The sequence below is a fragment of the Erpetoichthys calabaricus genome, chromosome 6, assembly GCF_900747795.2.
Source record: "Erpetoichthys calabaricus chromosome 6, fErpCal1.3, whole genome shotgun sequence".
In the NCBI taxonomy this organism is placed as follows: domain Eukaryota; kingdom Metazoa; phylum Chordata; class Cladistia; order Polypteriformes; family Polypteridae; genus Erpetoichthys; species Erpetoichthys calabaricus.
The window spans coordinates 44,125,259-44,141,499 of NC_041399.2; the positions used below are offsets into that span (position 1 = coordinate 44,125,259).

At 40.2% G+C, this 16,241-nt stretch overlaps 1 protein-coding gene across 1 annotated transcript in view; it reads left to right on the forward strand.

Moving 5' to 3' along the window:
- Positions 1 to 16,241, forward strand: part of LOC114653043 (lipoxygenase homology domain-containing protein 1-like) — a 394,200-nt gene that overhangs the window by 310,203 nt on the left and 67,756 nt on the right. Inside the window, 2 exon segments of the mRNA XM_051929357.1 lie at positions 3,844 to 3,919; positions 6,987 to 7,065. Of these exon segments, the coding sequence (XP_051785317.1) occupies positions 3,844 to 3,919; positions 6,987 to 7,065 (155 nt within the window).

A 16,241-nucleotide genomic window follows, 5' to 3' on the forward strand; every position in this document is an offset into this window, starting at 1 on the left:
TAGCAAAAATCCACTATTTGTGCTTATCTGAATACCGTATTCGGATTCAGCTCCACCCCTACATTATAGGGTAAGGCAAAATGATTAAACCAAATCCAGAATATCACATAAAACTGAACTAGCTCACGTTCAATTCTTCATTGGCAAATATGTTACGTTAAGTTCACCATTCTTAGAAAAATGAGCTTGTTCAAAGAATGCACTCTTTTGAACTAGTTCATGCACAACACTGGAAACAGCACGGTTATTTATTGTAGCGGGATCTGCTACTCTCCTCTAGATGGACACAGCAGTCAGGCATACAGTTCCCTGCATTTATAATGTTCCTCGCATCACCCATTGATGACAGGCGCTTATAGCATGACTGCACTCCACTGTAGCGCTGTTAGCCTGCAGTTGCACCGGCAAAGGAAAAGCAATCTTCCAGAGATGTGGCAAGCACGCTTCAGGATGCACTTCTGCGTGTCATCCTGGGGGAGTGACAAAAAAGATGATCCCGCTGTGCCAGGAGCTGCAGCTTCAAACAATGGAACACGTCCCATGGCGCCACTTTTGGGGCATGGCTAATGTGCACCCCATGACTGGCACTCCCTCAGCATAATGTGGTGTATTTTATTTACTTCTTTCTAGTTTGTGGCCCTTTCTTGTATTTTATTTGTAGTGTTCATTCCGTCTGTGTCTTGTGTTGTTTGAGGCACTGTGGTGCAGTGGTTAGCAATGCTGCCTCACAGCTTAGATCACATTTTTGGTCACAATAATTGGTCCAGAATTGTTCACAGACTTTTCCCAAGCCCACTGGGACAATTAAAAGACCACTGCACCATTATAATCCATTCAGAACTAGTTCAGTTCCTCCTTCCCCATTGATTAAAATGCATTTCACTGAGTTATAAGAGGTTTCTGAACATTTCTGTGATTCCGCTGAACTACGGGTGTTGCGAATTCAATGGGGTTCACTCAGCACTAATTATCATCATGACCGATCAGAAGAAGAGGGGTTTAGGTGACATACAGCAAATACAGGAACAGCTGACGAGTAGACAGTCACAGCTCTACATGCAATACAATGAGTGTATATTTTTGTACTGTGATTAACACTGACATTTCATGTATTTGTATAAAATAAAACAAGCTTACACACCTGTGCAAAGCATTTCAATTTCAGTGTTTGTCACCACCAAAAAAACAAATACGTCAAAAGATCAATTCAAAAACACACACTTGAACCAGAGATAAAACCCAGGTTGAACCCTTTAGTATCGTGTGTTAGTTCAGTGTGTGTGTGTTTTTGCTTTGTGCCCTCTCCCACTATAACCTATTGTCTATGGCAGGGGGGAGCGAAAGCTTTAGATTCAATCTCCGGTTTTCAAAAAATCACGATGTTTAAGGGTCCCCTGACAACGAGAACATTGATATCTCAATGATAGGTGTGTATCTGTCTGTGTGTGTGTGTGTGTGTGTCTATGTGTCACAGTTTCTTGAGGACGATCTAGAGCTAAAACAGAAAAATATCAAACTCAAAATATATGAGAGGCCAATATGGTGATTGGTTTTTGAGCTGAATCGTGTAAGAGAAATGCATTCTAGAGGAACTCTCAAATACCGTAATTCTGTAATTAATTATGAATTCTTCTCATCAATCGCTATCGTAATGACCTATTTTATGATCAGAAAGATCAGCATCAGAGCAGTAAATAATTACTGAAATGTTATAGAATAGTTCGGGTAACTTGGTTCTTAAGGTGCAAAGCCTACTGACGCTCTTGTCCAAATTTTTCTCCTTTAAGTTCCATCCATCCATCCATTTTCCAACCCGCTGAATCCAAACACAGGGTCACGGGGGTCTGCTGGAGCCAATCCCAGCCAACACAGGGCACAAGGCAGGGAACCAATCCTGGGCAGGGTGCCAACCCACCGCAGGACACACACAAACACACCCACACACCAAGCACACACTAGGGCCAATTTAGAATTGCCAATCCACCTAACCAGCATGTCTTTGGACTGTGGGAGGAAACCGGAGCGCCCGGAGGAAACCCACGCAGACACGGGGAGAACATGCAAACTCCACGCAGGGAGGACCCAGGAAGCGAACCCAGTTCCCCAGGTCTCCTAACTGCGAGGCAGCAGCGCTACCCACTGCGCCACCGTGCTGCCCCTCCTTTAAGTTGTTTATTTAATTACATTTTGGGATTAAAAAAAAACTGATTGGCTTTTTGCCCTCAGGTGTTATAATCCCCGGCTAATTTTTCTTTCTCCAGCTTCTCAGCAGCTAAAATGTTTTATTGTTTCCAACCTCTGTGACCATCTGCCCATAGTATTAAACTTGCAACGTCCTTGCCTGTTGGTCAGTTCATGGCTCTTCAATGGAGTCCAGGTGGCTTTGGCTCAAAGAAAAGAAGCAAATGCTCTATGACTTGATGAGTTCCCACAAGACAGCAGTGAGACGTTAAGCATTGTGATAAACAAAGAGCCAGTGGGAAGGAGGGTCTGTTAGCTGCTTTCTTTATTATCTTGCCTAAACACTGTTTACAAGAATTAGTCTAATAAATGATACAGTCATCTTCAGAGGAGCCTTTTTTTCTTTAATGTGATTATTCTGCAAGTTCTTGGTTATTAAAAAGATTTTATGCTTGACCTTCAGCACTGACCTGTTTGGAAGCTTGTCACTGGATATTTACATTTGAAAAGTGATATAATAGTCCTAAAAAAAAAAGTAAAATCCTTTTATGTGCATGCTGTGGTGGTCCGAGAAATATCAAGCCGGTACAATAACAGCATTTTTGGAAGCCAAGCTGGCTGTCCCCTTTTACTGGACAAACATAAAAAATAAAAAGACTGCATTTTAGCAATAATATCAACAAAATAAAGTTGTCTCTTTGTAAACGTGTGGACGAATCTTCTTTCTTCAGTGTCAAGCTGTGTAACATCTGGAAAGCCTTTCCTTGGTCGCTTTAAGCTTCAAGCAACATTATACTCGGGGCAGTTTCGAAGTTATACTCCCGGAATCATAAGAAGCAGAGTTAGTCGCCCTCACTGGGCAGTCCTTCCTTGCTGTGGAACAGACACAAGACAAGGTATTTAGTGGGTGCAGCGCCCCCTCTCGGCTTGGGGTGGTATCACCTACCTGTGTAGAACTTGGAAGGTGACCCTCTGACGTGCATTTGTGACAATGCCTAAATGCACATTAAGGAACTTAGAAGTCTTAATGAGATGTGGAATTTATTTGTCTTTAGTTTCTAGTTTGTCCAGCCCTGATGAAGTGGTGAGTCCCGAAACATATTGGCCTGATGAACAATGCTGTGAATATTCATTATCAGTGGTATGATTCCTGGACACTATGGTTTTACTGACCCTCTGGACTTTACTTCTAAGATCTTATTAATGATTGTTTACCTGACCTGTCTATTTTTCAAAAATTGTTAAAATGTTGGAAGCCTTTATCCTCAATTAATAAGGTTGGAAGCCTTTGTGCTCATGTGAAACGGAGGTTGGGAGAACTCAAAAATGTTTTTTGATAAATGACCTGGCTGTTCTGTAATGTGTATCTTTACAGTATTGTAGCTAATTTGATATCATTTTGATGCTTTCTTGATTAATGCATAAATATGAAAATATTTATATTGAGCCCACCTTCCCAGGAGTAATCTTTTTCTTTAACTATTTCCTTAAAGTGTCATTAGTGCACTAGGACAACAATCAAAATGTAGTGGTTTATACCAGTTAAGGGAAATTTAACTAAATATAAATTTAAAAGTAGGTTGTCACTGTTCATTTTCTTGATATTTTCATACCATTGACAGCCACAGGCCTCAACGATAAGTTTTGTTATTTGTTTTTCAGGTTTATACCTTTGAACTGTTTGCCGTTATGGTGGGAGAGCTGAGCAAGATTATTCTGTCATTTGTCGGTAAAAATGGTAAGTTTCATAATTTATTTCAAGAATGCAACCTAACCCAGTTTATGCTATTCTTTTTTAACAGAATGTTTTGTGCTTATTAAGATTGTGATGTTTGATCAAAGGATTGTGACAGTTAGTTCAGTCTGACACATTTGTCAAAGAGTGAAAGCGGCTTTGGTCTTGCTGATGTCAATAATGGGTTCAAACATTTAGCCTCCACATCAAAGTAACAGGGAGGGAGATGCAGCTACCACTCTTTCCCTGCATGGGGGCAGCAGCTACAAAATTTCATATTCAAGACGCAGCTGAGCAGCTGACTAAGGTTTTGCAGTGAATGAGACCAGCCTGCACATTTTCAACATGCTGAACATATTTTGCAATTCTTATCAATATCGTATCGAAAACAAATTTTGGAATGACATGAAGAAGCTGCTAATGTTACCAAAAGCCAGCCAAAGGAGCAGTGAAGTGGCCAGTTTTCTTGAATTATGAGTAGTTTATTGCCAATGACACAAGGCGGCTGATCTAGACATAAAAAAATGCTATTTTCATTCATGACAAGAAATCTAAGAAGTGCTCAATGTTTTGACCTAACTTGATCAATTCATTAATTGATCAAACTTTAGAGCTCAATGTTATTTTATTTTTGAGTAGAAAAAATGCTGGAGAATGCAATGTTACAATAGATTCAGAAAATAGTCAGACCCCTTCACATCGTGCATTCTTTATTATGTTGTAGATTTAATTTTAAATGGATAAATTTACCATTTTTTACCCTTCAACTTTCTCTCATAACCCACAATGAAAAAGTGAAAATAGTTTTTTGGAAACGTTTGCAAATTTATTATAAATCAAAACCGGAAATCTCTTGTTCATGTAAGTATTTAGTCCCTTTGCTGTGACACTCCAAACTGTGGTCAGGTGTTTAATTCTCCTTTGAGATGTGTCTAGAACCTGACTGGAGTCCACTCATAGTCATTTGAATTAATGGGACACTGTCAAGAAAGACTCACACCTCTGTGGATATAAAGTCCCACAATTCAAACTGCATGTCAAAAAAATAAAAAAAAAAAGGATGTGAAGTCCAAGGGAGTCTCTACAGATCTCTCCGGGTGAGGCGAGGCAGTGATCAGGGCAAGATTGTTCAACCATTTCTAAAGCTTTGAGTGATTCTAGGAGCAGAGTGGCCTCAGTAATTGTAAAATAGAAGAAGTTTGGTACCACTAGGATTCTTTCTAGAATAGCCTGTTTGGCTAAACTGAGTAACGGGGAAAGAAGGGTTTTGTTCTGGGAGGTTACCAAGAACCCAATGGTCACTCTAAGAGAGCTTCAGATGTCCTCTGCTGATATAGAAGAACCTAATGGAAGGACAACCATCTCAGCAGCACCTTATCAATAAAGTATCTATCTATCTATCTATCTATCTATCTATCTATCTATCTATCTATCTATCTATCTATCTATCTATCTATCTATCTATCTATCTATCTATCTATCTATCTATCTATCTATCTATCTATCTATCTATCTATCTATCTATCTATCATTGTCTGGTCTGATGAGACAAAAATTAAAGTTTATGAGCAGACCTCCAAGCACTGCCTCTGGCAAATACCAAGCACTGCTCATCACCTGTGTAATATCATCTTTCTGGTGAAGTATAGGGGTGGCAGCATCATGCTATGGAGGCACTTCTCTATGCCAAGGACAGGGAGACTGGTGACAACTGAGTGTAGGACGAATACAATTTAAAAAGTCTTGCATGTGACCTCAGACTATGGTGACTGTTCACCCTTCAGCATGGCAATGGTCCAAAGCATGCAGCCAAGATAACATGGAAATGGCTTCAGGGCAATTTTCTGACTGTCCTTGAGTGGCCCAGTTAAAGCCCACACTTAAAGCCCATAGAACATGTGTGAAAAGACCTGAAGATCGCCATTTACAGACACGTCTCACCCAAAATAGTAGAGCTTAAGAGGATCTGCCAGGAAAAGTGGGATGGGCTACCCAACTCCAGCTGTGTGAAGCTTCTACAAGGTACTGAATTAGGGGTCTGAACACTTATATGAATGAAAGACTTCTTCAGATTTTCAATTATTTTGCAAAAAAATCTGAAAACGTGTTCACTTTGTCATTGGGGGTATTTGAGTATAGATTGATTGGCAAAAATGGCAAATTAATCTATTTAAAATTATATTTACAACATAATAAAGAGTGCACAATGTGAATACTTCACTGTAGTTGTTATTTATTAGGATGAAAATCAAAGCCAGGTAATTTATTGTAATCAAAATATCAAAACCATAGGGCAAACCAAAAGTCAAGGTCTCAGAACTTCCACAATCTCATCCAAAACAAACATTTTTTGTGTATTTTATTGAAAATCTTTTCTTTTGCAGAAAAATAACTAACCTAGAAAAAACAAAATTTGTAGTGTGAAAATCCATGGCAGACAGATGTATAAACAATTTGACTGTTGTGACTTTACATGACACTGCTTTGCATACATGTGTCTGACAACAAGTCCAAGGCCATGACTTTAATAATACAACTGATACATGCACTGTAAAATGTAAAGGAATACGTTTACAAATGTTCATGTTGTTTTGAATAAAAACTAAACTGAATAGTGCCAATAAATGTCCAGACACTTAGGGGTGCTGGAGAAGTATCTTAGGGTGTCTGCTGTAATGTTAAATAAAATGAACTCACTCCCTTACTGAAGATGCCTTGATTATTTATCTCAAACAGGAAGGTTTTGATTGTAAATCTAATGACAGATGCGACAAACCATAGCCACCAACTTCTTTCATCTTGTACATACTGTACACCACAAACCCAGCGTTAGTCACAAACAATATAAGATTTGAGTGTAACTGGTAACCTTGCTTGAATATCACTATTGCACATTTTTGTAAAAATCTTAACAATAAACAATAGTGATTTACAAATATAATTGCCTATAATATTTTGCATTGTAATTTAAAGAACACTTTCTTTAAACTTTTTAAAATCTGTACTATTAGCATGTAATTATTAGCATGTAATTTTATACTTGTACTGTAGTGACTGGTTTTATTTTTAGGTTTTTCAGTGAATATGCGAGAGATTCATCTAAGAGAGGCGGCCAAACAAGAAAACGTTTGGGTCTTCCAAGTCAATGAGTGAGTACCATACAGTTAAACGGCTTTAAAAGGAGTGTTAACAACTGTTATAATCTTTCAATTTAAAGCAACATTTAAAATCAAACAAATGGTAGATGTGATTTGTCACATCCAAGCACCCCTACTAACCCATCTTAACCAGTTTAATCCAGTGCAATTTAATAGAGAGTTGGAGCGAAGCTTAGAAAAGTGAAAGTAAAAATTGAATGTGAATTAACATTTTGCATCTTGAATTTTTATATAAGCAAAAATTCATAATTCTTTCACTACAATATTGGCATTCTTAAGCCCTCTTAATCCAATTCAGGGTGCTGTTGAGGCTAAAGCCTAGCTGAGCAGCTCTAAGAACAAGGCAGTGTGAAAGTCCATCACAAAGCCCACTTACATACATTCCTACAAACTCTTTTATTGTTATGACCTGGAGAGTCCAAAAAGCTTAAAGTCCTGAACAATGACTCAATGAGGGGAAAACAGTGACAATGAGGGGGGAACCCTGGCTAGTCACACAAAAAAGGCAAAGAAAAACCATTACCAGTAAAAGATTTATTTTCAAGAAAGCTCTGTTAAACAGTGAAGCTCCAAGAGCACAAAAAACACTGCAATGAATGCCTGAATAAGCAAAAGAAATCCAAGGCACACAAGTCCCAATTACAAATCCAGCAAACAAATCAAAAGCAGAACAAAAAGTCAAAAATCTAGTAATTCATAGAATAATCATAAAAAATATACATTGAAGAACTCACAACCATCACCACAATTGCATTCAATGAACCACAAGGGACTGTGGGCTGTTTTCAGCCTTTATAGGGCTAAGGGCAGTCCCCTGCAGTATTGGCAAGTGTCCGCACTTCTTAGATAACCACACACAAAACACATGGCACATAGCAGAATACACTTTGACATATGAAAACTAAACAATCCACACAGATCAAATCGAACAGTGGTCCCATAATCAAGGTACCTACACCCACAATAGGATAAAAGGTACCTGAGTATGTTAGATGACGGAGCACAAAAAGAGAAAGAAACAGACCCAAAGAAAGTTGAAATGGTAAAAAAGGACAGAAGTAGAATCAAGTTAAAGACGATGAGTCTGAAGGATCAAGGCAGAGCTGGTATAGTGGAGAGGAGGCATGCCAGTCTTGGAAAAAGCCCCAAGTGGAGCAGTGGTGCTCCTGGGTAGGGTCGTTCTCGTTGAGCACCAAAGTGGAGCAGGAACTGCCAACCATTCTGAGAGGTCCCATGTACACTGAGGAATGGCACTGGGAGAACGGAGCAGGGCTTACGGGGTCCCTATGGATGCCAAGGGATGGTGGTGAAGGCTTCCCATGTTTGCTGGTGGAGGTCTCTTGCTACTGAGCAAACCTTAAGAGTGAACAGAAAACATGTAGATATAGGTGGCTACTGAGGCTCATGATTGTTTTGTGGACTAATCCTGTCTGTGGTTTAAAACTTGATTTCAACCTGCTTTAGGAATTTTTATTGACTAGGATTTTAACCTCCACGAACACTGTTTTTATGACAGATTATTTTATTTATTGAGTTTATTTATTGTTTGGACACAATTTGGTGGAATGAAAGCCCAATGCACATTTTGCACCTACTCTTGTTGTTACAGTATGTGTCCTCATTTATCCTAATCCATCTTGCTTTATGACCATCAATGACCCAGGTTCAAGGAGGAAATTCCAGCTGTGGGCAACCTGGACATCACAGACACCGTGCAGGTCCTGTAGTTTCACTAGTGCACAGGATGATGTTTTTTCACACTTCTGGTGTTTGTGTTTCTTAGCTCACTGCAATCAGATCTTTGCACTTTTCACTGACAGGTTTTCAAATCTGATTGGTGCCTACCTTACCTTATATGTGACAAATCTCAACATATTGCTCCTATTTAAGTCCCACTTTTATACTCCACACTCCACTGTTATCTGATGGACTGTAGCCCATTTATTAGTCGGCCCATTCTTTAACGTTTTTGTCTCTCACTGCAGGGCTGAATTCTTGTGGAATCTTCTAAGGTTAATGTATCTGATACACTAACGTGAACAGAGTTGTACAAAAAATAACCTGTCTGGCGTCAGCTACCATAACACACTGAAAATCACATAAACCGTTAATCCTCCTCATTCTCCATATGAAATGCACACACATATGATCCGATTGTGCCTTTCTACCTGATTTAATATCAACACATAAATTGCTGTCACTGAATAAGCAGTCTATTACTTGGGAAAAGGCGGGTAGACCTATTAGAGCATCCAAATGGTCTAATCAGCAGTGCGCTACAAGGCTACACAAGGAGTTTAGAGGCCTCCTTTGCTCAAGAGATTAGGATATTTTCAAATCAGCAGCCTACCCTCGATGCAACAAACACCAGACCCATTAAGACAAATGCTCAAGATGACAATATTGGCTTTAAAATATAGTACCCTCTCAGGCATAATTAAACTGTAAAGAGTCAGGTTTTGTAGGCACACATGCCCATAGTGTAATCATAAAACAATAAAGGAGAGAAAACAAAAGCATAGAATTATTAATATAAACTTCTCATCCAAAAATATCACTAAAGTAACTCTCAGATTTGTTTTTATTGGTAAAATGGAAAAGAAGAAAAAAGGCTTACAAAATGTGATTTAGCCAAACTACTACTAATAATATGTGAAATGTTTATGGTATTTAATCTTAATTGTTAATATGCTGTACAGGCTTTTAAATGTTCGAAGCACCATGCGAGATGGAGATCACAAGGCACGGCAGCAGCAGCAGCTGATTGAGCAAAGAGGAGGGGAAAAAAACTATTTGTTTCCCATTATTTCACTGTTTAAGAGGGGGTTTAGGAGGAGCAACCAAGTCTCCTTGAGGTGCGTTCAGCCCCCCTCTTCACAACATGAGTGGCAGAGACGCAAAGTGGCTGGCGCATAACGCAAGCTTGGGGGTGTGTGAGCGAAGCGAGCGGGGGAACCCCTTAGTCCCTTAGTGTGTATGTATATATATATATATACAGTAATCCCTCCTCCATCGCTGGGGTTGCGTTCCAGAGCCACCCGCGAAATAAGAAAATCCGCGAAGTAGAAACCATATGTTTATATGGTTATTTTTATATTGTCATGCTTGGGTCACAGATTTGCGCAGAAACACAGGAGGTTGTAGAGAGACAGGAACGTTATTCAAACACTGCAAACAAACATTTGTCTCTTTTTCAAAAGTTTAAACTGTGCTCCATGACAAGACAGAGATGACAGTTCTGTCTCACAATTAAAAGAATGCAAACATATCTTCCTCTTCAAAGGAGCAAATAAATCAATAGGGCTGTTTGGCTTGTAAGTATGCGAAGCACCGCGGCACAAAGCTGTTGAAGGCGGCAGCTCACACCCCCTCCGTCAGGAGCAGAGAGAGATAGAGAGAGACAGATAAAAAAATCAATATGTGCCCTTCGTGCTTTTAAGTATGCGAAGCACCGTTCAGCATGTCGAAGCACTGTTCAGCATGTCGTTTCAGGAAGCAGCTGCACAAAAGATACCAACGTGAAGATAATCTTTCAGCATTTTTAGACGAGCGTCCGTATCGTTTAGGTGTGCGAACAGCCCCCCTGCTCAATCCCCCTAAGTCAGGATCAGAGAAAGTCAGCGCAAGAGAGACAGAGAAAAGTAAGCCGGGTAGCTTCTCAGCCATCTGCCAATAGCGTCCCTTGTATGAAATCAACTGGGCAAACCAACTGAGGAAGCATGTACCAGAAATTAAAAGACCCATTGTCCTCAGAAACCCGCGAAGCAGCGAAAAATCTGCGATATATATTTAAATATGCTTACATATAAAATCCGCGATGGAGTGAAGCCGCGAAAGGCGAAGCGCGATATAGCGAGGGATTACTGTATATATATATATATATATATATATATATATATATATATATATATATATATATTGTGGAACATGACCTGGACACAGACAGGTAGACATCGTTTAAGCACCACAACACATTTATTCACAGCTACTATATACAAGTGAACACAGCACACAACCTCAAAAATAACTTTCCTCAATCACACCAAGGTCTGATCTCCAGCTCCACTTCAGCCTTTTTTGCCTTGGGAATTCTGTGCGGGCGTTCTCGGACTATAACCCCAGGTTTCGTCACAGTGTCATGCGCAATCAGGGAGGTCCATCCTGGATTTTCACTTACCACCTCAGGGACAGACAGGATAACTACTTTGAGCTCCTGTCGTTGTTGGCGAGTCAGATATTTTCAAATCTATCATGTAATTTTGCGATATATACCAATATATTTGTTGATGAGCGGGCCTCTTCCTCCCAGCCTTCTTTTAAAATGTCTAATATGCCCCGGGGTTGTCGTCCATATAGTAATTCAAAAGGTGAGAACCCTGTGGAACCCTGTGGAGGCTTGTGGGACTTCCCGATATGCAAAAAGGATGAGGGGGAGGAGCTGATCCCAGTTCCTTCCGTCCTCGTTGACTACCATACATAAAATTTGTTTGAGAGTTTGATTGAACCTCTTTACAAGACCATCGGTTTGAGGATGATATACCGAGGTTTTTAAATGTTTTATTTTAAGTAGTTTGGCAGTCTCCCTGAACGTCTGCGAGGTAAAAGGCGTCCCTTGATCCGTCAGGATTTTTTTAGGGATGCCGCATGCGCAAAGACCCCTACTAATTCCCGTGCGATAGCTTTTGAAGTAGCTGAGCACAGTGGAACGGCTTCCAGAAACCGGGTAGCATAATCTACCAGGACCATTATATATTTATGACCTCTGGCTGAGGGTTCTAGGGGTCCTACTATGTCGACCCCAATACGCTCAAAAGGGACATCTATTAAGGGTAATGAAACTAGAGGAACATGGTCCCTCCTAGGAATCTGCCTCAATTGACACTCCGGACAGGATGTACAAAAGCGGCGGACCTCCTCATTAATTCCGGGCCAAAAGAATCTGAGCTTAATCCGCTCAGGTGTTTTTTCGGGTCCCAAATGGGCTTCCAGGAGATGGGTACATGCTAGTTCACAGACTTGTCGCCGGTAAGTCCGTGGTACTAACAACAGTGACCTCATTTCCCCCTCATGGTCAGCTACCCGATATAACAGATCATTATTTAACACAAAATGCGGACCTTGTGGCATTGGATATAATGTGTGTTGGCCATCTATCAGAACAACTGCATTCTTTGCAAACTTAAGGGAGTTGTCGTTCCACTGCTCCCTTTTAAATGAACCCGGGGTCTGCCTAAATTGAAACTGCAGGCGTGTGAGGGGATCAGATTCGACCTCAAGGGGCAGGGTTTCAACCCAAGTTGATTCCTTGCTTAATGATGATGTATTTGGCTGAGACGTCCCAGGTGTTTCCTCGTCATCACCAGAGGCTGAACTCCGCTCCCCAGCCGGCTGTAAACACAGTGTGGAAGAAGTTGAGAGCGCTGATTCCGCATCTGTGACTAGACCTAGCGATCTTGGGGAAGAAGCGTCTGTGCTACCGTTTTTAATGTCTACCCAATCTCTGCCTAATATCACGGGGAAGGGAGGATTATCCATCACCGCCACCGTCAACTTTTTTTAATACGCCGTCCTGACATATATAGCATCTAGCGGATTTATAATTCCAGACATCCCCGTGAATGCAGGTTTTAATCTTTAACCATTGTCACGGTAGTACCAGATGGCGAGCAAAAATAGAAATGTTACTGCTGGAATCAAATAAAGTTATAGCTTTAATTCCATTAACTAACACTTCTGCCGTATGTGTAAAGGCCAGAGGGTTAGCAAGTGAACACTGCACCTCCCCCCATATCACTCCGCAGACCCTGTCGTTGCTTCGCGGAGCCGGCCGACACATCCCAGGTTCCACTTGAGTACGTTTCGCATTGTAGCTCCGAGACTCTATGTTAGGGACACAAGTATGTCCGGTTCACACGAGTCCCGTTCTGATACTCCCAAGCCGGTTTCTGCCTTGAGGTGTTCTATAGCCTCGGCTAGCGAGACAATATCAGTAAAGCCCCAGGCCGGCTGGGCAATTTTTCCAAGCAGGGCATGGAGCAACAAAGCGCAGGCCACCTGCTCTGCTATTTGATGGCTCAATTGTTTGTGTGGTTCTAGCCACCTAACCAACTTAGCCCATAAAACCATTGCCTGCTTTTTCACTGCTTTAGCAGGTTTATAGGTCCAGGCCATTAGGTTTTCTATCTGCCAGTCTGGGTTTCTCCCACCTTTATCAAAAGGCTTACCTTTTGTGGAATATTTAGGAACAGTCCCCATACTCAAGAGACCATAATAAGTACCGATGTGTTTCCAGACGCATCAGGCTCTATCCTGTGGTTCCCATTTCTGCTCTTCCCCGGACCTTTAACAGGATGATGGGTCGAAGCATATTCAAGCTTTCCCTGACACACCCCGACTGACCCCCACTCGGCGATTCGGGAGCGGTACTTAACCATCTGAACTCTCTTGCGTTGGGTGTAGTGTGTCGAGTCTTTGTTTTGTTCTGACTGTTTTATTCTCTCCAGCATGTCACCATCCTGCTGACTACACCACTGTAAAAGAATAGACTCGACACATTTAAAAAGGTTTGGTGCAGCCACCCATATATTATTCCTGGCTGCAAAAGATTCTTGTAATAGTACAGAGATGTTCTCAATACCAAGTCCAATACAGAACTGTTGATGGTTTGTCAAGATGGCGGTTTTAAGGGATATGACAGGAAGTGACGTAAGGGAACTGGAAGTGATGTTCTTCAGTAGTCAGAGTAGGTGCCGGAAGTGATAATGTTCTAGGCGCCAGAACCAGAAGTGATATTCTTCTAGGCGCCGCAACCGGAAGCGACGTCATCTGTTCTAAATCAGACAGGTTTTCCCGCGGCTGGTCTGTAGAGATAACAGGAGAAGGTTTAGTGCACCCCGCCACCCCCTGGCCTGGCATGAAATTACCTTTGCTTGGTTCATACAACATCTTCCTAGTCGCTCATGTGTGACAATATATATATATATACACACACACACACACACACACACTACCAGTCAAATGTTCCAGTTTTTCATCACATTTAATCTGGTGACATGCAGTGAATGACCTAAAATAGTGAAAAGGTAAACAATAAATTGTCAGAGGTTTAAATTTAAAGTTTAGGTTAAGAAAAACTGAAAAAATATTACAAAGGGGCCTTCTTCAGGGAACAATTAATAGATTACAACCAAAAGGTGTTCTTTTACTTTAATTGCTGCAAAAGTCTAACAAGTTGAAGCAAACAATTTGTACAGGTGTCCCAACTTCTTTTGATTACTTAAAAATGCTCTCTGTCTTAAAGCAGAGTTGAAACATGCTGTGTTACTATACCCTTTGAAGTATTACTTGGACAAAATTCCACTGATAATGGCAAGAAAATTTTAAAAAAAAGATCCATTATTACCCTTAGAAGTGTAGGCCTTTCATTTAGAGAAACTGCAAAAAAAAAAAAAAGGTGTCAGTGAGTACAGTGGTGTCCTACACAATCCAAAATCAATTGAAAACTGTAAGAAACTTTCATAGGAAGAGATCTGGCAGAGTCAAAGTCACAACACAATCAGAAGACAAACTTCTGAGGGTCACCAGATTACAGGCGTCTCACAGCACAAGAGCTTCAAGCACAGCTTAACAGTGGACGAAAGAAGCAACACTCAGTTTCTACTGTGAAGAGGAGACTTTGTCCAGTCTGCAGTAGTCCACAGCCAGTATTTCAAGGCCCTATTTTGTCTTTTAAGGAATGGCTTTCTTACTGCCACTCGTCCTGTCAAACCTGCAGCACAACGTCTCCTCTCCACAGTAGAAACTGATACTCACTTTTGTCGACCTGCACTGTTAAGCTGTGCTTAGCTGTGCTAAAGTAGTTGCAGCCTTTTTAGTATTCAGTGTCTTTTTCCTGGGTATCTGCTCTGCTTGTTATTAATTGTTGTTATTATTAGAATAAATTAAGAAGCAAGCTACACAGTACAAAGGCAGATTAATAGGAAACAGCAAAAAAAGAGTCACACATTTAAACTTATAGCAAAAAAATACAAATATTTCTAAATGTCGTATTAATGGACAAATCACACTGCCTTGCTTTTATGAATGCAGAATAAGAGAAGAGAAAAAAGACCAGCTAATTAACTGAAATAAATTTGAGATAAAATGACTCACTGATTGTGCAACTGGTTGGAACAGAATAGCAGAATCTCAGTTTCTTAAATTGAATTTACAACTATATTATCATTCTGAAAAAAAACAAAAGATCTCAAAATTAATTATTCATTTAATCATTCATTTATATTAATGAGGCAGAGCTCTACAGTAATGATAATGTGATAATACTGCTAATAGTAATAGTCATAACCTCTGTAATTACAAACGTTTCTGATTTAAATGAGAACCCCTCATGATTACAAATATTTTGAATTAATAAAGCAAAAATTCTGCATAGATTCTTGTTTAATAGACGAAAACTGAAGGTTTACCAGTAATGGTAAAATAATCCAATTAACTTTATTCTTACTAATTACACTTCATCCTCTAAGCCAAGCTCACAATTCTCTAATTACATATACAGTACTGTATAGTTATAGTAAAACACAGAACAATATGAAGCAAAAAAACATGAAAAAAACATGCTGAAACAGAACACTGAGGCAGAAATACACAGTCGTATACAGTATCTAGAGTTCTTTAAATGTTAATGAGTTTCTCATTCTCAAAATGTCAAAAATTGTAATTGTAGTTTTCCCATCTCTCTGTCAGTTGGACCCCCAGCCCCTGGTGCTGGCAGTATGCAATGTGGCATACAGCAGGCAAACCAAGATTATGACAGCAAAACACCACAAAGTTCTTACGATGTGTTCATCACTGTCACTTGCACTGAGGTGACATGATGGAAAGAAGCACACTCTCCTGTAAAAAGAGTTTATTAAAGAAATAGACTAAGAGAATAAAAGGGTATATAACGGACTCCAAATGGAGTAGTTCAAAAGCCCAGAGGTCAATATCGAGGTGTTCTTGAGATTAGCCATCAATTTGGTATAGCTGCACAGTTTTGTGAAAGTTCCAAACTTTTGTGGATGAAGCCTTCAGTTTACCAGTACATCTGCTTCCTCAATGAGCTCTGATTGGTAAATAAAAGAATGAAAGAAGAAGATCATAAGTACATGTGACTGAAATAAGCC